This window comes from Calypte anna, chromosome 6 (genome assembly GCF_003957555.1).
Source record: "Calypte anna isolate BGI_N300 chromosome 6, bCalAnn1_v1.p, whole genome shotgun sequence".
NCBI lineage: Eukaryota > Metazoa > Chordata > Aves > Apodiformes > Trochilidae > Calypte > Calypte anna.
Genome location: NC_044252.1, coordinates 34,910,114 through 34,935,169, shown reverse-complemented (window position 1 = coordinate 34,935,169; position 25,056 = coordinate 34,910,114). Strand labels below are relative to the sequence as shown.

At 42.6% G+C, this 25,056-nt stretch overlaps 1 protein-coding gene across 2 annotated transcripts; it reads right to left on the bottom strand.

The window, feature by feature from the left end:
- PPP2R2D (protein phosphatase 2 regulatory subunit Bdelta) lies at positions 1-22,277 on the bottom strand. 2 transcript variants are annotated; one of them, XM_030453298.1, is made up of 10 exons: positions 21,874-22,277; positions 21,048-21,158; positions 12,373-12,470; positions 9,760-9,925; positions 8,105-8,217; positions 6,351-6,528; positions 5,347-5,511; positions 3,842-4,011; positions 3,661-3,752; positions 1-2,402 (listed from the first exon to the last, which is right to left on the bottom strand). In XM_030453298.1, exons 1-10 carry the CDS (start codon positions 21,890-21,892, stop codon positions 2,123-2,125), a joined length of 1,392 nt encoding a protein of 463 aa, XP_030309158.1. In that variant the 5' UTR covers positions 21,893-22,277; the 3' UTR covers positions 1-2,122. The 2 variants fall into 2 exon arrangements, with proteins under 2 accessions (XP_030309158.1, XP_030309159.1); XM_030453299.1 differs by lacking the exon at positions 21,874-22,277 and adding an exon at positions 21,503-21,867.
- Positions 22,278-25,056: the final 2,779 nt, after the last annotated feature.

The window sequence follows — 25,056 nt, the reverse complement described above, 5'->3', positions numbered from 1 at the left end:
TCATGAATCATCAAAAACTATTTAATTGAAAGTGGTACAAGCAAATAATGTTTTATATAATAGAAGATTTCATCATAGCCTTTTTCTTTTTACTCATATTCCACTTACATTTGCTGAAAAAATAGATCAAAAATAGACAGCACTACTATATTCACTGAATATGAACAGACAGCTTTCCGAATCAGAGGTATGACCATCAAAAACTAACCATTTAAAATGGAAATACAAACAATCTTCATGTTGGCTCACCCAGCCAATTGTCTCACAAACGGAAGAAAAAGTTGTCAAAATACACAGAGCAAGTCCAGGTAAACATTTAAAATTTATTAAACTTTTTGGTCAAAATAACTGAACAAGTATGTACAATCCCATGGTATTAGCTCTAGTAGGTATGGTAGGAACAAGGTCAAATCTAATGCTTTAGTGACCCAGAAGTTCCACGTTTCAAGATTTGCAAATAGTGTCACAACCAATATACAGTATAAGATTTTTTAACTTTTTAATTTTTTTTTTTTTAAATTTTAAATTTATTTGTAGAACCTCAGTTAGTTGTACTTACTAGCTTACTGTGAACAAGAGTGGCACTCTATGGACATAACGGGGAGGGTGAGAACGGAGACACTTTGCATATGCAGATCTGATTGAGGAACCATAGCACACCTTCACCTGAACAACAACGGAGTGTAAACCACACTGCTGGGTCTCCTCTGGGGAGCTCCAGGGACCTCACGTTTCAGAAAGCAATTCTGATTTGCAGGCACATCTCAGAGTGTAATGTCTGGCTACTCGATGCTACTAAAACGTGCTGCAACAGCTTCAGGGACAGCTGCTCACCCAGGCGAGCCTGGGCTCTAAAGAAAGATGATGCATTTTAGGCCTCTGGGGAAAAAAGAAGAAAAAAAAAGGTACCTAAGGCTTAAAACAAAGTTAGCAAGAAGAGTTAGAGCAGCCACAGGGAAGAGCAGCTCCCCGACACCCTGCTGTCAGGAGGTGAAATGCACCGTGCTGCCCTGCCGAGCAGCATCACCCAGACAGGGTCTGTACTCCCTGTGAGAGACAATGTGCTGTGCCAAATAGTTAAAATAAACTCTATCTTCATGACAAGTACTAAAAAGGTTAAAAAACATAATGCACATAAGGTATGTCTCTATCTAACATCGAGAGGCATCAGATAAACTGATTTTTTTATCCTCAAAGAAGAAAATTTGTTAAATGTTCTGTTTTCCCTTCTGTGCAAGGTGGTCACTTGGTATTAAGGCTGTGGATGTCGTTATAGTAACCTTGTCAGTCTCCTACTTGGTACACAGATAGCATTTTACAAGAAAACCAGTGCAACTTAAACTGACAACTTCATGGAAACCCTAAACTTTGAATTTGAAATACTACACAAAAAAGTCTGTATTACTCTGCCAAAAATCAATGTTTTGGGGCAAACGTTGTCCAATCTGCCCAATCTCAGTACATGCAATAAAAAAAATAAAAAGACTGAATACATACCTTCAGATTTAAAAACACTTTTTATAGTTTGTTATTTTATTAAGTGGTTTACACCAGAAGGTGTGGTTATAGATACAGTTGGTGAGTAAATATTCATGGAAACCTGTCTACGAACCCAACTCAAGACCTACCTAAGTGCTCAAAGGTAAAAACACCTAAGCCTAGATACAGGCCAGAGGAGGAATGTTTACAGGCATTAAGCACAATATATGTTTTGAAAGGCCCAAATATTACAGCAGAGAAAGAGCGCGAGAGATAGAAATTACATTTTTATGACAAGTTTTTCTTCTCGGGTGTTAAATTTTTGGTCTATAAACTGGAAAGGAAGGCTCAGACTTAAATAAATACATTTGTTGTGAGTATTGGCCTTACTGAGCACTGTCCATCAGCTCTGCCTCTAGAGGGCTTCTCCCAGAAAGCTGCAAACGATGCTCCCTACCCCCACCGAAGGCAGAACTATACCATGAACTCAAAAACCAGGCCAGATCCTCTCCTTTATCTAAGAGGGAAGTAAGTGCATCAATGTTCTTCACTGGTAGGACAACGAGGCCTTCTCTTTTACAGATAAACAACTGAGCTTAATTAACTATGCAAGACGACGACTCTGTCCTCAAGTAAGTCATCTTTAGTTAATTTTGTCCTGGAATATATACAAATTATTGGTGGCAGCTACAGCAATGATGTTCTCCATGGGATGCCATGCTGTATGAAGGATCTTCTTGTTGAAGTCCAGACTGTCAACACTTATTTCGTCCTTCTTCCTCTTGCCACCCGTACAGACTTTGCGCGGCTTTAGGATGGCACGAGGTTTGCTGCTCTCCCTGGATGCTTCTAGAGTGATATCTCGCCGCGTGTTCCGGTCAAACATTCTAAAGAAATTGTTGTAAGATCCAGTCATGATAGCACTGTTTAAAAGCAGAAGAAAGGCACAGCTGATTAGGTCTCCAGAAGCATCACTGACCCCTGTAGCACACAGGGTGCCTGTCAGACCAAGCTGCTCTCTGACATACAGTGCTGCTCAGCTCCCTTCTTCTTGGACTTCACCACTGACTCCACTCCACCACTTTCTCTTCCAGCTCTTCTTCTGGCCCCCCTGATGCTTTGTTCATCTTAGTGTGAGCAAAGTGGGAATTCCCCCTGCTACTCTATGCCTTTATCCCACCATTACAGCTGTCATGGTAGAAGCAAAGCCACTGTAAACTGACCATTTCACCAAGCTGTCAGAGATGGAAGTGCCTTCTGACACTGTGCACGTGTGGACAACGAGCACACCGATGGATTAACCATGAAAAACTGTTGAGTCACTGAAAGAGACCCCCTGTGTGAATGTGCTATGCAGCCTTGCAGAAAATGCTGACTTTCTGCACTGTATCAAACTGGCTTTTAGACAAGGCAGAAAAAAAAAAGTGCATCTGAAAACGCTTTCCAAGGAGCAGCTTGATTGTAGCTCTCACCAAGAAATGTGCCTGAAACTCAGGCTGAGCTTTTCACTACTTTCTGTACTCAATACTTATCTCTACCACTTGAACCTGGAGAAGCCACTTCCCACACAGAAGTCCCACAGATTGTCAAGAGACCAACCACCTCAGCCCTCTCACCTCTGCTGATACACACTGTCCTCATGGCATTAAAAAATTAATGAGTAAGAGAAGAGTGAGGTATTATTACCACAGCATACACCACCCAGATTGTGCTGGGAAATGCCCTGAGTAAAGCTTTTTTTGGTTCTTTTTCTAAAGGGAACTCAACTCAATGGCAACCTGGCATTTAGAATAACCAGTTCTCCTAAAAATTGTTTCCTTAAGAAATCCACAGTAAGTGGCATGCAGCAGTCTGTGCAATCCCACCCAGCACTGCAGCAGCAATCTAGGTGGGCTGCTCTGTCCTTGCTGACTCCAGCACACAGATTATGAGATTTGACTTCCCTGATCCCTGTCCCCACATAAACCATGTGATTATTTGATAAGATTTAGGCCAAAGACTGTTTCACAGGCTGATCCTGTTATGCTGTTACTATCACATCAAAACTGGTACAATTTCATTGAACAGCTTGTGAGTATTTGGAAGCAGACAAGCGCCTCTCTTTTAGGTATTTCAGACATAAAACTCTGAAAATCCCTGATGCTGAGGGAAAAATCAAACCAAACCAAACCATCGACTTACCTATCAGAACCGTTCCAGCAGCACTCAAATTTGTCAAAGATGCAGTCATTTTCATAAAGAGAACATAGCTTGCTTCGAAGATACTCATGAACCTTTTTGAAACATGTAAATTGGTATTAGAGATTAAGAGAAAGGAAAAAAGGGAAAGGAAGGGATATTTAAGAAAACTTGAACACCATACTTGATATGTCTCTACAGGCCTGTTTTCCATATTGAGATCCCAGACTTTCACAGAAAGGTAGTCTCTTGTCATCATGTAGCGACCACTGTGACTGAATTTTACGTCAGATATCGAGGATATAATTTCTGAAAAAAATGATCTGCTGCTAGGATCTTCAGGTTCTTCAAAAACTGTAGATAGAAGACAATTACAAATGAAACCAACACCAAGTTTTACAGCTTTGAACATTTTTCAGTACCTATAATACTTTAAATCAATAGACTTCTTTATTTTTAAAGAAAGTTGCTGTTAAATACTTTTAAAAATCATCTCTATTTAAGCAGTGCTATGGTTTTAGTGATTGGATTGCTAGTTACCCATCTCAAACACTCCCAACTGGAACACAGCACCAGCAAACTGCAACTCAAAAATCTTAGGGATGAATCAGAGAAAATGAAGGGACAGCCCTTCTGCAAATCTGCAAGTCCTGTTGCACAGATGACCACACCAGTATCCCACACACATCTTCAGACTACTCCTCAATGTACTCCTCTTGACATCTGAACAGAAGCTGTACAACACAGCCTACTGAAATGAAGTGTTGGTATCTACCCTCAAAGTGCAGCTGGCATGGATTCAGAAAGGAGACAAAAAATGCCTTCTTTAAATTGAAGTCAATTTCACAACACAAGCTATCCAGAACTCCATTTCATTTTTGAATTGATCCCTTTTAATGGGATGCTACTCAGTGGCAAGCAGTTACACAATTCAGTGCTCCTAAGTAATTTAAGGCAACAGCCAGTCACACAGATGAAGCTCCTATTGCCCAAGTGTTTCCTTCCAAGAAGAAAGCCTTATCTGCACTCTGGAAAGCTTACCTGCAAATACCAGTAGGGTGGGTCACCCCACAGGACTAGTTACACAAACCATAACTATTACCACAGTGAACCAGAAGCAAGGGGCTGTGTGCAAGGCACTGGCAGTTACCCTTGTGACTTCAACAGAAAAGTTTTCCTCACCCACCTAGGCTTATATGGCTGAGCAGAGTAAAGAGAATTTACCTTTTACCCCAGGAAGCTCACTTCAAACTAATAGCTCTAGGGGCTGCAAAGGGTCACCAAGTTAATTATTCTGGCAGCATCAGCCCAGTTTCTAATGCAGAAAGGTGAATAAACTGCCCTGAACTGGCATTTGTTAAGCAGATACCTTTGAGAAGCACCAAGACTGAGTCTGGACAGAAGACAGGTCTCACTGGTGCCAAAAGCACTTGTTCCCATCAGTTTATGATGCATAAATGGGTAAACAGGAGCAGAGTCAGATGGTCAATTGTCTCATGCTACACTTCTGCTTGTTGGTGGCCTAGAACAAGACAATTAAAATGTTCCATTCTACAAAACCACCACCCCTTACCTTGCATGCTCTCTGAGCACAACGTGGCATGTTTACTGACAAGCAGAACACCTCTAGACTCTGTCTTGCACAACAGAAAGCAGGAAAGCCCTGACCCAAGCTGCATCCCCACTTACACTTGGAATGCCTGTCGCAGAGGGCAGAGGAGCGCATGTCACACAGACGGATGGTGCCCTTGCTGCTGCTGTAGACAAACACGTTACAGTGGTGAGGGTGGAACTCTGCAGCTGTGATCACCTCTGTCAGCTCCTCCATGTTAGCAGGCTTGATATCTACAATATCTGGGAAGGTTTTGTAAAGACATGTAACATCTCCCATTCAAATCACTCTTGGCAGACAATTGCTACAAGATGGTAAAAATATGATGTGGAAAAGCAGGGCAAGATCTAAATGTCTACATGTGCAATCTACACAAAGTACAGTGACCAAAGTGTATGTAAAAGTAAACACATCATCTCAGTATTACAGATCACTTTTAGTGATGCTGGATATCATTTTAGGCTTCTCTCAGGCCTCTTTCTTAATGCTCCCTATTAAACACAGCATATGCTTCATTTCTTTCCCCAAAGATTCATTACACTTGTGCCTGACTTCTTTAATATTTTGTATTTCTGCAACTTTTATTTTACTGCATATTTGTCAATGTAGGATACAATGTAGTTTTGGATGCAAAGCTTGTAAAAAGATTTTAAAATTATTTCTGCAGTTAATGATAACATTTGACATGAGGAAAAAAAGTTTTCTGTAAGGTAAGTGTCGTTTAGTTAAGAGACCTAACTTCTGGAAAGAGGTATCTACAGCAACAAAGGATCTACTCTTTCATCTCTTATTTGAATTCACTGAACTTCACAAATAAATGATGCTCCCAAAATTCCTCCATTTCTGCTTAGAAATAAACTGTGATATTTCTACTGGCAGCATTCCACTGAAGAAATGCTTGCACTCAGGAATGCATGAGCACATCCTAAGGCCTTTCACTGAATTAAACCTCTAGACTATAAAATCCTCAATTTTAATCCCTAGATTTAAGCACTTACTCTACTTAGTAAAATTAAAGCAACTCTCAAACATACACAACTTAGGTGTGCCTCTGCGTTCCTAGGGAACAAAAAAAGGATACTGAAACTTCTATCTGTGATTTCTAAATGCCATAGGTTAATTCTTAGGTCGTCTGCAGAAAGGTATGTTTCATGATCACTATTTACTGAAATAGAGTTTATGTGGTAAGTATGTGCATTTGCAAATATCCTTCTGGGACTTGCTTCTACCATTAGGTCCATGGGTTTCAATATGGGCACCTGAAACATGAAAAACAACAGTCAATTTTGGCATAAACCTGGGTTTTGATTCAGAAGATATTAATTAGCTGTACTCCCCAGATCTCTGTGGATTAAGTGGATTAAGCTTCCATCTAGCTCCTTCTCACTGACCAGCAAGTGAGTAGCTGAAGGTTGCCCAGGGACATCCCGTGTTGTTCCAGTACACAGAATTCAACACTAACTTACATCATCTAACCAAGAAAAAGTTATGACAGTGTCCAAGATAATCTGTCTTCCTGGAACAAGAAACAAAGTAATCGCAGGGCTATGTAACTGTTTTCACCAGGTCTGTATCTCGCAGTCTGCTTACATCAAAATGCAGTGATTAGTATTAATCCATTGCTTTTTACTGGGCAATTTTCCTATCTCATCACAGAAGAGTTGCTATCTGGGCAGTGAAACCCAAAATGCACTAATGTGAATTATCAGGACTGGTATGTAGAAATGCCATGGCCTCTTAAGCAAAGGCTGCAGCTCTGAAGCCCTGCAGACAAGTGAGGATCACAGTTCTGTATCAAAACATGCAAACAAAGCCTCGGTACATCTACTGCAGTTCTCTAGAGCCTGGTAATTTTAACACAGGTAACTCTAGGCAAGGGTTTTTTTCCCCATCTGCCCATCATTGCTTGGGTTTGGCTGATTCCATCATCCCCTCCTGCAGAATGTAGTGACAGGCAAAGTCTGCAGCTCAGCCCATCCTTCCTCTCCAGAAAAGCAGCAAATTTAGAACACTAAGCTTTGGAGAGACAGGTTCTTAGGTTCTTGCCTTCTGTTGTTACTCCCTTTCAGCTCGATGCTTCCTAAATATATTACTGTTTAAAGTAGATGCCAAAATACTAGTCAAAGCCCAGATCTTCCTAAATTCCCCATGGCTCATGCTCAAGCTGCACAGGAGGCCCCTGTCCTGTAGGGTACTGTGGGTCACCTCTGCTCCTTGCTGGTGAGGATGCTGCAGCACTGTCCTCTGCTGACCAGCAGGAAGTCAGTGGGCTGCAGGCTCTGAGACAGATGCTCCCTGCACTCCTCTTCATGTAGCACCAAGACATGAGACTATTTTAAGAGCACTGCAAGATGAGTCTGTGCTCTCTATGAACTGAGTAGAGTAGAGCAGCCCCAGACAGATGCTCAAAAATTACTTTTTTTTGGTCTGAACAGCAACAGTTTATTATATTTTATTGCTGTCAATAAATCAATAGATCTTTTTCTGCAACTTGAGGTGGATGAAGGCTGTTTCTAAAAGAGTGTTTAATTTTAAAGTTTCAATTTTGAATCAATTTTTAATATGCTAAGATTTAAAAAACCCAAACCTCACAACAAACTATTCATAAGCCAATATTATTTTAGCCATGAAATCCTGCCTTGTGTTCCCCTCGTTTCCTTATTACAACTTTGTTATGCATGTATAATGAAGTACCTCCATTTTTTATACAAGTTTTCAGTGACCCTGACCAAAGCATCATTTTTCCAATCTACACATTTAAGCTGACAACTTGGGTGACACAAAGCAGAGCAGTACAAGAAGAAATGTATTTAAAGGCAAGGAGCAGTAACATACCCGTAGTGCTGTGATTGTGAAAGGATCCCTAAGTCTTCCATCTTCATCTTTTAAATTATAACCTTCGGCTCTTTTATCCCTTTCACTTATTTTCCATAATTTAATAGTTTTATCTAAAACCAACAAAAATTCACATACTTGAGAATGAATTAAAGTCAAAATCAAATCACTAAATAATGGAGTTAGCAGTGTGGATATGATTTCTCAGTCTAGGTTTCCACTGCTTGCAACAGAAAGAACCCTGCTGGGGTCCTTTAACCAGCAGTGCAATTTGGAGTTCAGGCCTCCCTACACACACCTTAAGTGCTTTGCCTTCAGCTGTGATGTTTAGCAAACTGGTAAGTGAAAAACAAACAAAAAATACACCAGGCACATGGATGTAGATGGGAAATGCACTAAAATACCAGTAAATGGAGAGGAAGAAAATAATGATTTCATTTTAACTCCAAAGCAATGTTTAGTTTGAATACAAACAAGTTGCTGCCAGAACAGTGAGGCCCTATGCCACTACTTATGTCACTACAATGACCCTTCACACAGGAACTTTCACACACCGCTCACCAAAATAAGCTCTGCATGACTATCTGAATTATTTTTAGCAGATAAACACTAGGGAAAAAATACCCAGCAAACCCATGGGTTACTTACACTAACTATGGTAAAGAAAACCAAGTTTGCCACATGCTAAGAGACCTCTGAATTAACAGGAATTAAGAGGCCCTGCCCCATTATTTCAGGGTTCCATGGCCAGAGGTTTTCCCAGGGCAGAACAGGAAACAAACCTCTCCTCCCCAAGCTACTGCACCTCTTTAAAGCATTTAAGATGCCAGTTTAAAAACTACTTTAAGTTCAGTAGACAGAAGTCAATCCTGCTTTAAAACTTCCAGCAGCAAATAGGGTTATCAGCCCTTGCATGAAGGCAAAAAGTGATCCAGACTTTGAAACAAGCACTTGTCTCAAACAACACGAGCAAGCTTTCCATGCACAGCTCTGCATTTACATTTACAGCTTGCTCCATGATGCATCTCAATAAACACACAAATACTCACCCAGACATAAAATCTACTTAGCACTACTGAAATACTGGGAGAAATAAAAACACTGAAGTGCACGAAAAACTTGTAGTTTCTGCACTGCACATGTATTCTAAGGTACATGTGAAAATGGTACAAATACACTCCTTGAGTGACTGTTGCCTTTTGAACTTGCTTTTCATAACACAGGTGATACTTTGGTATTGGAAATCAGAAAGAGCACTGTAACCAGTGTTTCAATTTCACATGTTTCTATTAAAAATCCCTCTGAGATCCCCCCAAAATCCATTTCAAAATTCAGACTTCTACTAGAGTTCAGGGTACTGGCAACCTGTTCATACAAAAACTACCAGGCAGAGTAACATGGTATATAAATGGACAGCATGGTGGGAATATTTACAGAATGGAGCTGCCTTTTCTGTTGCTGCTTCGTTATTTTTACATTCACAAATCAGTAATTTACAAAGTACTGCAATCAAAGCATATTTTGCATGTAACTAGAGAAGACATTAAAGCAATCCCAGAAAACTCCAAGAAAAAAAACAACAAACAAAGTGGGTCACAGGTGAGGTAATATTCAAATGATATAAACAATTCTTTGTGCAAAAATAGTGTCCTTACCGTTTGTAGACAGCAGGAAATGAGCAGCATTCTGTTGTGGTAACCACCTAATTTTATTAATTTTTTCCTCGATTTCTAGACTTTTCAAGTAGTCAAACTCAGCTTCATGACTCTGAAAGGTACTGTAAACATTGTATTCTCCCCTAGAATGAGGACGGCTTTTATTCTGCAAGGAAACACAGAATTTCTTGAAGCTGTTGTCACTTGGTTCATTAGGATTTTATATACAAACTAATGACTAGAAATTTTCAAGTAGCAAACTTTTTACAACAGATCTTGATGAAGTTTACATTTTATTCCATGATACTGTATGTAGTTTAGCATCAATACAGTGCACACAGTTTCTTTTAAAAATATAAATATTTATATTTTAAAAAATGTGTGTACTCAAAGAACATAACAAATCAAAGCACTCTGCAGAGGCATACACTGTTCATAAGAGTCCTTGCCTTTCTATGGAGGAGTTCTAGGCTATGCTACCTCTCCCAAGCAGTTCCATCAGAACTGGAGCAGGGAAGGTAATCACATCCTAAATCCTAACCCACCAACTCCATGTGATTATGCCTGCACTTCACCTAGCCTCTATTCCCATCCTTGCCCAAAACTCCCTCCTCTATCACCAAAATATGGAAATAATGTGGGGTTTTCCAGACTAGGAGATAAATGTTTAAGGACACAGAGTAATCAAACAGGTTTTTTATAAAACCCTGTTGCATTAAGTCATTCTGCTGAAGGGACAGCGGGGTCAAGTCCGAGCACTAGATCCTTTCCTACTCATTTTAAAACATGCTGTGCTCAGGAGTTGTAGCAAGGCTTATAGTTAAGCTTTGCTAACCTTTTTTATTATAAAAACTTGAAGGCTGGAATTACCACATTTTCATCTAAGCTGTTTGTACCACAGACATTAAAAATACAGAAATGTCTCTTCCCCTCACAGAGCTGGAACACCCCGTGCACTATCCTCATTAGATAGACTCAGCAGCTACAGCAGAGACCAAAGCCTCAAGTCTCCACACATTTGCAGGATCAGATTTGAGGACCAGCTGTCAGGCTAGACAGTGATTCATGTTTAGAGAACAACACCACTTGCAGGGCTGCAGTGCCCACAACTTCTGAAAATACACAAACTTCCCGAATCACAATGGGAAATCCCTCTCCTGGGAGCCAGCCCAAGTCCCTTGCCAAGACAGGCAGGAGCCGTGCAGGAAAAGGCTCTTCTGCACAGCAACCCAGTGCCTCCCAGCCCTGGAGACTGCAGGACCAGCCTCAGCCTGGGAAGGCAACCTTTGCTCTGCCTCTTCCTCATCTTCCCACACTTCACTTGGCAACTTTGATAAGGTTATTTCAGCTAGGGGTTTTTTTTTCCCCCTCCAATCTCTCACAAGTCTGGAGTGTTAGCTACTGCTGAGGCTTTACATTATTATTTTACTCCCTACTTGTCATGTAATGTTCAGGCACTTTGGACAGGATCCTTTGAACTGACACTATGCAGTGCAGTCCTCTACACTTCTTACCTAACCCCACAGTGCAGGCTGCCTGGTCTGGCAGGAGGCATTGGTCTCACTATTTACTCACACAGCTGGGTGGAATATTCAGCTGCTTGGAGCTGCAATTATGTCCCATGAGTTCAAGGCATGAGGTACAACATTTTAGCCTGCCTTCCCAAATTAAAGGGTGTGGAAGCTCTGTAACTACCCTAAGTTGCTATCAACCTTGTTAATCTAGTCTAAAATCCATGCCGTCTAAAAATATTGTTGTAAGATTTTATTAAGATTCCAGCAAATGTACTTTAGATCTTTTGCCTCCACTCCAGAAATTCTGCAGTCTTGCACAAGAAAAACTTCTCTTGTGCCCAACTCTTCTCTACAGTCTTGGTTGGTTGGTTGGTTTGTTTATTTGTTTTACAACAGCACCAACAGCTGAAAGCCAACCAGTAATAGTTCTGCTCTAAGCAAGCATCAGGCAAGTCAGAGATCCTGAGCAGAGGGACACTTTTGACCTTGATCTCCCCCTTAGTTAAGTCTATACACCAGACTAAATGATAAATGAGCTATGAGCTGTCTAGGTGTAGCAGTATAACATTTCAGCAACTTTTTCAGCAATGGTATTTTTATTCCATTACCTCTCAAAATGCTCAAAGCAAAATTCCTATGTCACCTCTAATAAAAGGGTTTATTAACACCTGAGGATGAGATGCAAAATACTACATACAACTGTTTGTTAACTGAGCATCATTTAAACCACATCATGGAAGAAGAGGGATTCTGATGAAAAAAGCCTACAGCACATAAGAATTTGTCAACTTCCCAATCAATCTGACCAAGTGTAAAGTTTAAGACAAAGTCCAGAGGCAATCTGCAAACTGGTAATAAGCATATCATGTATATAAAGAACTCACTGTACTTTTGGGATTTTTTCCTTCTTAGACCAGGAAAGGGAACCACCAAACTCACCTAAGTCCAGCACAAGGCAGATATTTAAAAATGTGGCTAACTTAGTGTTTTCTGAGAAAAGTAACCAACCATTTAAACCTCATGGTATGAAAAGATGAAGTGAGACTGTGCAACACAAGAACAGTGTAGTAACAGCACTTTTGTTTTTCAAGTCACTGACCTCTTGTTCCCTTTGAAATATAACCACTCTGCCACCTTTGTCTCCTGTTGCAAGAAGATCACCAGAGTAATTAAATTCAACTGTTGAAATAATATCAGCTGTAAACAAAACAGAAATAAAATAGCACTGTAATGTGTGAAGCAGATCAAAATGTCTGAACACAAAACAAAATTACAACTTGTATTTATGCAACAGCACAACTTCTTGATTTACATCATTAGTACCCACTAACAAACTTTTATTTACAATATAAAACACTCTGATTTTTCTCCATTTTTAAAATCTCTTGAGGCCTTCAGTGAGCCACATCCTTTTAAGAATCCAAACTGTGTGTATTCTACCTGTTGATAGAAAACACTAAACCAGGCAATGGAGATATGCCTGCACAGGGCTCCCCAGAGTAAGAATCCTACCAGCAGTGGTTCATCTGCAGTGTTCTACAGCTGGCACTGAGTGAAGGGGCCGGGGGATACTGGCTGTTCCTCTGAGCCGAGTATTCAAGTAGGTACTTCAGGAATCTAAACTGGGTATCCCTCCCCTCTGCCAAAGGGAGAAAAAAACAAACCAAAACCCCAAAGGGCAAATACTCTTCTAGTTGAGCTCCCTGACGTGAGCCTGTGCAGGGGCATCAACATCTCAACAAACAAGAGCCAAGGATGACTGCAGCTGAAGGACAGGGAGAGCACAGGAAAAGCTGCAGGACCTCCAGTTCAAACTGACTGAAGTGCCCTTGGGACTGAACCTTGAAAACAGCCAGTATTTATTTACCAATGTATGCCACAATTAATCTTTGGGGTGGCAATAAAGAAGTAATTGCCTTTAAACAATCCCTAACCAAGGGGCAGAGAGATAAGGAGCTGTAAATGTCTGTCACAGGTTTAGGCATATGGTAACAGCACCAACAAACCACTCAGCATAAAACTATAAGTAAACATTTATTTATTGATACTGCTGACTGCTAGCCATGCAAATATTTCATTATATTTTACATTATGCAGGTATAAAAACTAAGATTTCAAGTATATGATAGCAATTAGTTTCAGAGTTGGCAGTTGGAAACTAGATGAAAACTACCTTTCTGTATTGATTTTTATATGCTATCTTTTAATTCCTTTCAATAATCCCTCATTCTTATGAGGAAGATTATTAAGAAGCCTAACCAGTTTTCCCAACGTATAACCCATGTTTCATCTCTTATTAACAGATGTCCTCGACACAGTATATGAAGAGTGGTTTTAAACAAAAAGTACAGGTAAAATGGTCATGCCAGTGGAGAATGCCTCCCTTCACTAATTGACCACAACTGGGAAAAGCAACTTGAAATTTTAAATCAGCCCTGAAACTGTATGTGAAAGAATTACCCCCAACATGCTATGCTGGAACAGGCAAGCAAAGGGGCCACATCGGGACAAAACCAGAGAAACTTTCTCCAAATATTTTCTCAGTTAAAAACTTCAGAATATGATTTATCAGTTTTATATATATATATATATATATATAAGTTCTGTATCAAACTCTTTATGCATTAAACTCATTTTCTCTAAAGATATTAGAAATGATTCCACCCAGTGTCTTCAGCACTATGTTATCTCAAGCAGGTTAAAGGAGTAAACTAGAAAATTAATTCCAAAGAAATCTCACTATGTTGGAATTAATTTTCTAGCAGAAAGAAGCTAAACATTAATTTTTCATGTCTGGAAGGAAACAAATATTGCGAGAGAGGCAGCTTGGTGTAAAGTCATAGGTCTTGCTGCTCCCAGTAGTATACAGGAGAAAAGTTTATGTGGCTACTTCCAGAACAGAGGCTCCTAGCCACACTGGAACAAAAATGGGAGAAAAATCCATCATTATATCAATGCACTGGAAACCATTCTCAGTGACTGAGACTTACCCTGTAAACCTAGACAGAAGTCTCAAAATTCAGTATAAATGCTCTAAACCTTTAATATCACTGCTGAATATTAACCTCCATAGATCACAAAACCCCTGCCATAGTTCTGCTAAAGTTCTACAAAGCCTCCTGGCCAGTTATACAGGGGATGGGGGGGATGAGATGACAGCAAGCTAAAACCAGCAAACCAATTTAAACACACAAAGGATTCATACCAAGTATTTCTAACCAGCACTGGTATCAACACTTGGGCTCTCTGTTTAGGTAATGGAGAATGAAGAGAGATCCAGAACATCTAAACCAGACACCTAAAATTAGCCATGGCGAACTTTGCTATTGCCACTCCAGTTAACATCTAAAAACTGAAACCCCATCCCCATAATCACTTCACAGCTCCTCGAGTCAATTAATGAATCTGCAGCTGCAGTCCAAGTTTAGGACTAACACTAACTGGACATCAACTTCTCATTCCTCTAAGGCACTCAGACTTTTTTTAAAAGCTCACTCCTCAGGCATATAATGAGCAAGGAAGTAAAATAGTCACTATTTTCAAACACAATCTAAAAAGGAGGCCTTCTAATGGATTTTAGATTAAAATTTTCCAGATAGGTAACAGACAACACACAGCTTCACATTCAGTACACATACTGACAAAAAAAAAAAGCATGTTAGCAGACCGGTCTCCTGCCCCTCCCCTTGAAAACATTTTTAACACCCAGCACCTTTTTTCCATCATCTGTCCCAGAGAATGAACTGCTTTAAGGACTATGTGAGAGGAAATGCTTGGGTCTGGGCCAAAGCCAGATGGCTGGCATAAACTGCCAGGGAGATTGCCAGTGGAAACTAAACATAGAACATTTCTGTGCCTGCAATCAGAATCAAAGGTGGCACACCTTTCCCTCTGACACACACTGCTGTCCTGCACTGAGCAGGGGAGGCACCCCCTCCCACAGCTGATGGAGTGTAGCAGAGATAGAAGGGTAAATACAGGTTATGTGAAAATTGGGATAGCAGAGGTCGGGATCTCCCTGTGAGACCGTGCTGAACTGGAAGGTGGGCTGTCAGAATGAGCAGAAATCTTTCACACCAAGGAGTGACCAAGTACCACATCAAGGCAGGGCTGGGAAAACCATGGTGACCTGGGGCAAGTACCATCACTTCAGAGCAACAAAGAGAAGACTCAAACAGAGCCAAATAAAAGAATATAAAAGGAGCAAGCTAAGAGTACTGGAGGAAAAGATAGAGACTTGATAGAACAGATAATCAGTGCAACTCTGCCCACTTAAATATCCATCAGGTGTAACAATTAAGGCCTAACATTTAACCAATTTGCAAAATGGCTTGGATTGCCTTTAAGCACCTGGTAGATTTAACTTAGTCTCAAGTAACTGCTTTTTGTCCCAGTCTAAACCCTTGACCAGGTTTAAGGTTAACCAAGGGCACAAAGAGGACACCTGAGCTGCTGCAGGAGGGATGCAGGGGCTTGTCCAGCACGGTGGAGCTGGAGCAGAGGCTTGCAGCCAGCACTGCTGGGACAGCCCATGGCAAACTCCAAACAAGAGCCTTGCTATGGAGGAGACTGCCAGCTCCTGCCTGTCCTGGGCCCTGCCTGGAGCACAGCCACTTGGCTGCTCTGAGGAGCCAGGGCACAGCCCATCCTGCTTGGAGCACTGCAACAAACTGGAGAAAAGCAGCAACATAAGGTGTCAAACTTTTCCCAAGACCTGTTCCAAAGGTTGGGGCTCCCAGCAAACTCCGAGAAACCAAACACTTATTCAGATGATTTAACTGTCACCCAAGACTTTGCATCTCAGAAAATACTATTATAGCAATTCCTTCATTTATTAAAACTTGTATTTTCTTTCCAATGAAACGAGACTGCAATTTGATGCTGGAATTCCTTTGAATTTGATTTAAAAAAAACAAATCCCATTTCACTGAGTTAAAGTGCATGGAGTTGTCCAGATGTGTCAGTACAAAGAAAGGGTAAAGAGGCAGCTAGAAAAGGGAGTAGTGAATCTGAAGTTCAGTAAGACAGAAATAAACTTTACCTTCATGCTTGCCAAAGCTCACCATGTCTTTTCTTACAAGCAATGAATAATTATGAGGGCTATTTATAATACTCATGACACAATCCAGTATTCTGAATGCAAATCTATTGCCTCAGTATTATTTTTTAAACTCTGGATTAGTAATTCCAATAAGCTTTTTCCTACTGGAAGTAAATTAATTCATGTTATTCTGTTAGGTTTTTCCTAAGTAGTTAATTATTGTGCTTTTCACTGTACTTTTATTGGGAATTAATTGAGCCTTAAAACGATGGATAAATGAAGCTTTTCTCACTCTCCTGTGCTTTTTAAAAATGTATTTCAACAGTGATTTCTGTAATTTTTGATTAAGCTTTCCACCCAGATGTTAAAGCACTCAACCAACAGCAGAGTGACTGTGTGTGTGTGTGTGTGTGTGTGTGAACAGTACCCCTGGTGTCCCGGGTCAGGAGGTAACACAAGCTGTACCACAGCCTGCCCTCAGAACAAAGGCTGTGCCTCTGCTCACAGCTCAACAGGGCAGATGGAAAGGCTCCTGATCCTTTCTGTGTTATCACTACTTAGAATGTTTTATTTTGCATTTCTACCTTGCAGCTCTGCCATGGATACTCACTGCTTACACAAACTGTTTATTATTCATTCCTAAGCTGGGCATTCCCATCTTCTCTTGTAGCCCTGTGGCTGCTTGGACTTTGAAAGGATTTTCTTATCTTTTCTTCGTAACTCCACTCGCCATCTTCCATTGGCACTGAGAAGCTTTTTTCCCTCCTCTCAATGTCCATAAACCTACACCTCTGTAGTTTCCTGACAAGATTGCTCTAACTTTCTTCTATGTATCTGTGTCAGGAACAAGATGTGAGAAACAAAAGCTATGGATGAACTTCAACAGCAAAATAAGGCACTTACGAACCACTTCTGGGGCCTCCACCTAGGCTGTAAATTTCCTTGTTTCCTTTATGAAAAAGGATACACTTTTCAAAATTCTCAAAATACTGGACATTTATGTTCTCATACATACTGCATGTACTCCTGCAGCTCAATACACCCACCAAGAGAGCATGCCAGATAAAAAAAATTATCAAAATGTGATACCATGATAAAGATTGCAGATTTAAAAGGAGTGTAAAAAGTTAGATGTCAGGACAGAGTCTCTTCCTCACAGAAAGCCAAGACATCATCACTTTACAAGATCAGTTTTATGAAGCCTGAAGATCACCTACAGCTTCTTTTTTGTTGTTGTCAAAGCACAGGTGTTCACTTGTAAACCTGGGATTCCTCACAATGAGGAGCCAAACTAAAGATTATTAGAGAGGGAGAGAAACTTTAAGAAATTCACCAACATTAGTGCTTATCAAAGACACCACCTTTCTTCAATAGTCTCCAGAGTTACTTGCATGTTAACACACGTAAAGATACTGCAGTTTATTTTCCAGTGCCATAACCAGCACTGCCTACAAGACCAGGCTGTGCACTCTGCTGATTTCAAAAAGGTTTCAAACATAACTTAAAACACTCTAAGACTTAAGATGATGAAGCTCCATGAGCAAAGCAGTACCTCTTTCATTTGGGGTATAACCATAACTTCAAGGCTGCAAAAACCTAAAAAAGGAAAATGTATCTGAGGAGAGGCAAATTAAATCAGTGTTTACAGGAGGGAACAGTTTCCCACAACCCAAACCCCCTACTGACTGCTTTGAAAGGCCCAAGGAAATCCCAGTGTCAGCCATGGGAAGCCCATGATCTCCACAGCACACAGCTTCACATTCTAATAAGCATCAGACATTCTTGCCAGTATCTCCCACTTTTCACCAGCAAAAATCAGTCAGGAGGGCTTATGGTGCCCCCTCCCTCTCTCCCTATGTATTCTGTTACTTACACCCAGTAGTAGTCATGGATTACATGCACAACATCTGGCCCAAGGAAATTTGGGCATACCTGTACATGATTTAATAAACTGGTTTATATTTTGCTTGCCAGTCCTCCCTCAAACAGAATGCTTTTGAACAAACAACATAAATTAAACCCTGAAATCACAGAACTTATTAGGTCTCAGGCAGCGTCATAGAAAGTAAAAAAGTGCCTGTATCTAAAAAGGTACTTTCTACCAAAAAAGTAATACAAGAATTAGAATCAGGATGGGTTTTATAGTCACATGGCTTTACACTAACAAAATAACACTTTTTTTATATATAGTTGAGGTTTTTTCCATCCTCAATACCAAGCCTTTCATTCAAAATCACTTCTACCCTCCAACCCTGCTCCTCAAATCTAACAATTAAACTTTTCTGCTTTAGAAAACTATGTACTTCAGTAACTGCTATTTTCCTGATCTTTTTGAAACAGCCAGATTGGTCATGCAAACACTGCTCTTCTATGTATTTCAACAGAGCATTGTATGTATTTCAAAGATTACTCACTGAAGAACGTGTGAGTACACAAAGAGGAGACAAAGCAATTTTCCATATTAATGACCCAGTTAGAAAAAATCCTGGGGATAGCAACTGCAAATCTAACTACAGGAATTTGTCACAGCCATGCTAATATTTTTATTAAAGCAACAGACATGAGAGACAACTATTGAATGTAGAAAGTATTCTTGGACTGCACTTCAGTCAGAAGTGTGCCCGACTATCAGGCTTTCTAATTTCAACTACTGAATGACCCCTGTGTAAGAACACTTAGCAAAAAGGCCTGTTTTGATACATTTGACAGATACTTCATAATTTTCAGATTTCTTATATAGAGTTTGTCACAAAATTGGAAAGAGGAAAAAAAAAATAAATACAGAAATAGTGAGTTTTCAGTACCACAAAAATTTACATGAAATTTACAGTGGTTTTCTGCAATATCTGCAACAAGACTATTTCAAGGAAATAGCCACCCATCACATAGGGTTAGATGTGCAGTCTTGTAAAAGATGTTCTAAGAAATGGTAACGAGCAAGCATTTCCATACCTAGGGCCAAAAACCTAGCAATGTAACTGCATTCTCACTGCATACTCCTGGGTCAAATTTAAGCAATTATAAGCAAATGGTCTATTTCCTTTATTTAATTCCAATTTCAAGGCAGAAACTACTGGAGGGAGAAGAGCCCACAAAACAAAAGAGAATGAGTCACAGAAACTGTAAGCAGTTCTAGTACTCTAGCAGGAAATCAAAACTCTAGTACCAGTTCTGCAAAACCAGCTGCTGAATGATTACCTCTATTAATTGCTCTGTGAGGAAGATGGCATTCCTCACGTGTTAGCATCACACACAGCCTGCAGTCCCCACTGCAGGAGAAGTCACATAAATAAGGCAGTCTGGGGAAACCCGTGGTAAGTGTTGAGCATTACCATCACTATTTCCCCAGGCCACCTCTAGTTTACTCAAGCCAAGAGGTTTCCCCTCTCCTAGAGAAGAGCTCTGCCTTGGTGATGTGTGTCTCAGCAGCAATGCAAGTTCCTCTTTGAGCTGTTACGCACTTAAATAATTAACTGGGTTTAGGATATATTGGTGTTTCAAAAAGGAGAAGCTTTCCAGCTCTACAAAACCCTCGTTGCTCAGCAATTGACAGAGAAGTAAGGTGCTCACAAAAGTCTGGTTTTTACAGCACAGGAAGTGTCACACAGATGATAGATCCTAAGGACCATTTGGAAACTCATAAAAGCAACTTAAATACATTTTCATAAGAATTCTGGGAACTTATGAACAATAGTACAAGTTGAAAAATGTATTTGGTGAAAATAAGAAAACAACTGAGCCTGTGCACTAACTTCTTGAGGAGTTTACAAGTCTATTCTTCCCATAGCTATAATTTTAAATGGAATGTCAAACAAGTGGTACAAAAATGAAAACACTGTCACAGCGTAATTTCCCTGTAGTACACAGTAAGGAAAAATATTTACTGCATCCAGTTGAAAAAAAAACCAAAACAAACAAAATCCAAGACAAGGGCACACCAGCACTGCAAGTTATTTCACTTAATACAGTAAACACAGCTATTTCAGTTAATGCAGTAAAAATCAAATAAACAGCACAGAACAGTTTCTCACACACACTTCACACTCTCTTTTCTAAAATGTATTGCCAGCCTGAGCAGTCTAAGCAGAGAAGATTTAGGAAAAACCCCACCTCCTTATCAAAGCCAAGCAAAACTTCACATTGTTTCTAGGTACTACAGAGAAATGCTTTTCCTAACATAAACAATTCTTATTTTCTACTCATTTAAAAAAAACATGCTGTGCTTAGAAAGTTTCAGAGGAATGTAAAGGTGCGCCTGTTCTCCCTACTCACATATCCATATTTATAGCTTCCAAAGGTTAACAAGTAGGAATAAAATCTCCTCACAGCTGCAGAAAGCCTTTAAACCCTACTTTTTAAATTAAGCACAAATGACAGACCTGCACGCTCTCTTTGCGTCAGAGTGAAACTTGACGAGCCTGACAGACTCCATTTGTGTAGGTTTGGTTTTTTTTTACTGTCATTACCTCTTCTCCCCAGTTAGAATTCAGGGACGGAAGGCAGCACCGTGCCTTCTCTATTGTGCCCTTCCCCAGGCGCTAGCTTAGTCATGGCCACGCAGCCCCCGGGCTGGGGAGATGCTGCAGCCCCACCGTGCCCACCCTCTGCTCCTCCCGATGTCGAGAGGAAAGCCGGGTGCCGGTGAGCAGAGCCCCGGCACGGCGGCAGCCGGGGACAGAGCCCCCGGGAGCCTGTGGCGGAGCAGGGGCTGCTGGACCGCGGCCTCCCCTTACCTTCCGCCACGTCCTCGTCGATAGCCCCCTTCACCTGGGAGAAGCACCACTGGAAGTCGTTGCTGCTGCTGCAGCTGCTGCTGCCGCCGCCGCCTCCACCTCCTGCCACCCCTGCGGAGAGAAGAAAGGGCGGTGAGGGGAAGGAGAGGCACCGGCCCGGCGCCCCGCGGAGCCCCCACCGCCCCGACTCCGGCCCAGCCCCTTCCCCGGCGGGGCCCGCTCCGCCGCCGCACGGCCCGGCCCAAGCCAGGCCCCACCGCCTCGGCCCCACGCTGCGGCTTGGCCCGGCGCCCCGCGGGGCGGCCCCGTTCCCCACACCCCCGCTCCCGCCACCGCCGGGGCGCTGCCTGCGGCCACCCGGCCCGCTGCGGCCTTGCCGGCTGCCGCGGCGCCCTCCGCGGGGAAGCGGGGCCGGGGCCCCGGCGCAGCCCGTCCCGCAGCCCGCGCGGCCTCACCTGCCATGTCGCACGGTGCCGGTGTGGCGGGGGCGGGCGGGGGCGGGAGGAGGCGCGGGCCGGGAGACGGTGCCTGCAGCCACCGCACGGAGCTGCCGCCGCGGGAGGCTTCGGGGTTTCAAAATGGCGCCCATTGCCGGTCGGCCTGATCCGGTGACGTCACCGCCCCGGCTCCCCTCAGGAGGGGGCGAGCGCGGGCGGCGGTACCGGGGGAGCAGCGGCGGCACCGGCACTCGGCAGAACCGGGACTCGGCGGCTCTGGGCCGGGGCAGACCCGCCCGGCAGGGCGCGCAGGCAGACGCGGAGCAAGAGGAGGGCGCCGGCAGGCGGGGAGCGAGCGGGGGGCTCCGAACTCACCCTGAGAAACGCACCTGGGGCCGGGCCTGCCATCGCGGGCTGGGCTGGGACCGGCGATGGAGATGAACTCCCGGGGGGGCTCTGACTGAGTTCTGCTCCGCAACCGCGGTTCCGGCAACGCCGAGCGCACTTCCTAACCCTCTGCTCGCTCAGGGAGCGCCAGGCCCGGGGGCAGGTCCCGGGTCACCGCATACAGCCTGGCGGGGGCTGAGGGGCCCGGAACGTGGCGGGGCCGGGCGGACCCCGAGGGGCTGCGGGAGGGCGAGGATGAGAGAGGGAAGGGCGGGGGGACAGCCCTGCGCCGGCTGCAGGAGCTCAAGTTCGGGAGGGACAGCCCTGCGCCGGCTGCAGGAGCCCAGGTTCGGGAGGGACAGCCCTGCCCAGGCAGCCCGGGGGAGCTGTGCCCTGCCCGGGGTTTTGAAGGGCAGGGGGTGTTGGTGTCGGGGCACGCAGTGTCCCTGTGCGCTCTGGGCAGGGGACATCCCCGCTGCGCTGCCATGGCTCCGGTGCTCTCTGCAGCCCCCGTGCTGCTGAGGCTCTCTGGTGTTTTGGCCTCGTTTAAGCTGATTGATCTTTTCCTGAATCAACCCCTAAATCCTAAAAAGAAAAAAAATAATCAAAATTATTTTGTTTTTCTAAAGCTTCTGCGTCAATGTGTTTTGGGTCGGTAAGTCACTCAGAACGTGGTGTCACATCAACTTCAAAGCCCAAGGTACTCGCAGGGCAGTGCAGAGCTCTTGGGAAGGTGACAGGTCTGTGTTGTCCCGGTGTAAGGGCTGGCAGTGTTCCCTACACCCTGGTGCTTGTACGAAGTTCAAGAGTGTGAGCAGGGACTGGGTTACTTGGGATCTGGAATGCAAATGTTAATACGGAGTCCTGTTAGTGATAAATAGCAACAAAGTGCTCTGCAGGGAGTTTCCTCTCTAAGGAGCCCGTCTTATTCTGTAGATGTCCTGGGTTCTTTCTGCAAAGGGATCAGTCTGGCAATTGCCTGGGTTCCTCTCAGAAGTAATTTCTGCTCTGGGCTTGCAGATTCTTCCTGATACGTAGAAATATATTTGAATTATATTTTCTTTAATTAATATCTTGGTATGTCTGTTTCCCTTTATGAACCGATTACTTCATTTGTATTGTTTATTCCTCACGCAGTGTATTAGGTGTTTAGCTTTAAATGAAATTATTTTTAGCTCACTCTTCCGAGTGTCTCCTTTGTGGGTAGAGGAAAGCAATCTTTTAAGGGAAGTGGGTATTGCTGCGTTTTTATTATCTGGTCACTGCTCTGCAGAAGGAACTTGTGGGGCATATTCAGCACTGAGCGAAACTCCTGCTTGTCCCAATTGTCCATTTTATTTTTGTATTGACTTTCACACTGAGCCCATAGTGATTAGCCAGCTGTATCCATATATAAAATAATGGTATGTGTGTGTCGTAGTTTTATGGATGCCTGGAACTTAAGTATAAAAAGACTGTTTCAGTAAGACTGTTATAAGAAGACTCTTTCACTATCCAAGTGGTATGAACTTTATTTTGAAAGGAACTCACCCTTGAAGTTTTTATTTTTGAAAGGCTTTTTAGTATTAGGAACAGAAATATATTTAAATTAAAAAAATAAAACATTTCCATGCCACGAGCAGAATAGGTGTAGACTGACTGCAGACTGTGTCTTGAGGTCTTTCAGCCTGAAGTGAACACTGGCTCTGTTCCTTACTGAGCTGAGAGTGGAGGTTTTATGTCACACTTTTGGCCTGAGTCTGCTTAAATCCTGATGACAGCTACTATTCATGAATCAGGTCTGTGGCCAGAGCTTCTAGGAATTTTTTAGCAAGAAATACCAATTAAAAAGCTAAATAAAAAACACTGCAGAAACTCATCGTTCTTACCATTTTTTTTTGCACGTTGCCACAATGAGCTGTGTGTGCAATGGTAAAATTTATAAAGAAATAAAAGTGTTGTATCTCTTGAGTCTGTGTGTTGGATGTCCCCAGCCCAGGGGGGTGGCTGGGAGGTGGGGGTGGCTCTGCTGGCTGGGGAGCTCAGGGCAGGGGCAGGGAAAGGGCTCTGCCCAGCAGGGTGGGCAGGGGCTGGGACCACCAGAGCAGGGGGGAGAAAGTCTTGCCTGGCCTGGCCAAGGCCATGGGCAGCCTGGCCTGCCTGGTAACGATTTCCCAAAATGGTAAATGGTTGGAGTCTGCTGTATGCATTCTGTCTCAATTCTTACTGTTTTCTAAGTATTTCTAATTGGGTTTCCTTTCCCCCCCCCCCCCCCTTTTTTTTTTTTCTTCTTTTTTTTTTTTTTTTTTTTTTTTAATGCACTAATGTGTGCTTTTCAGTGACTCTAGATGCCTTTATAGGCCAGAAACACGTGTAAATTAATTAATATGTTTAATCTGAGAGAGAATACAAATACTGACATAGGTAAATTGTTTTGAAGAGGTTCTGCTAATTGGAAAACTGAAGTTACAACAGCTATTAATTAAGTTAGTCTCTTGAAATGGGTGCAAGCATTTGTTCTTTTTCCAGTGTGTGAGTTTAGAAGCAGCATCTTTTTTGAAGTATTGTTATGTTATTGTGAAGTGCTTTTATGAAAAAAAAGAAGAAAAGATTGAAATAATGCAGGATGCACCTGTTCTCCTTGATTATATTCAAGGAGTTAGTTAATTAAAATGAACTGTTTAATTTTCACAAGCTTCCTGAATTCTGGAGCTCGAATTCCAAATGTGTTGATAGAAAAAGCCTCCAGCCCACCTCTATCTGATCAGAGTTGTCAGGGGCTCGTGTGGGACTTTCTTAAAATACTGCTATGTTCTCTGCTCCTGGTAGGTTTGGGTTGGTCACTTGTATGGACTCCTGGCAGAGTTTTCCCCTGCTCAGCTCCCCATGCTGAGCTGGGAAGAAAGTGAGACTGTGCTCCTGCCCCCCTGAGCCAGATCAGCTCCTGACGGGGATGTTTCCAAATGCTCTCTCAAAATAGCATCCTGCCCAGCCAGCTGCCTGCTGCCCCCTGACATATGCTGTGAGAAATCCTCTTGCCAACTCATCAGCAGTTGTTTCTCACTGTATTTCCCATTATCTGTTTATCACTAAACGAAGCCCTGAACTCTGCTGGGGGTTGGTAGTGGCCTTTCACTACTATTGCTTTGAAAACAAAGCCTGCAGAAAGTGTATTTGTTTTTTGAGAAAACATAACGGGAGCCATA

Coding starts and splice junctions, on each gene's coding strand:
- PPP2R2D (XM_030453298.1), bottom strand. Junction 3,753..3,841: donor GGCCTGTAGAGACATATCAA/GTATGGTGTTCA, acceptor TGTTTCAAAAAG/GTTCATGAGTATCTTCGAAG. Junction 2,403..3,660: donor TGCTGGAACGGTTCTGATAG/GTAAGTCGATGG, acceptor GCTTTTAAACAG/TGCTATCATGACTGGATCTT.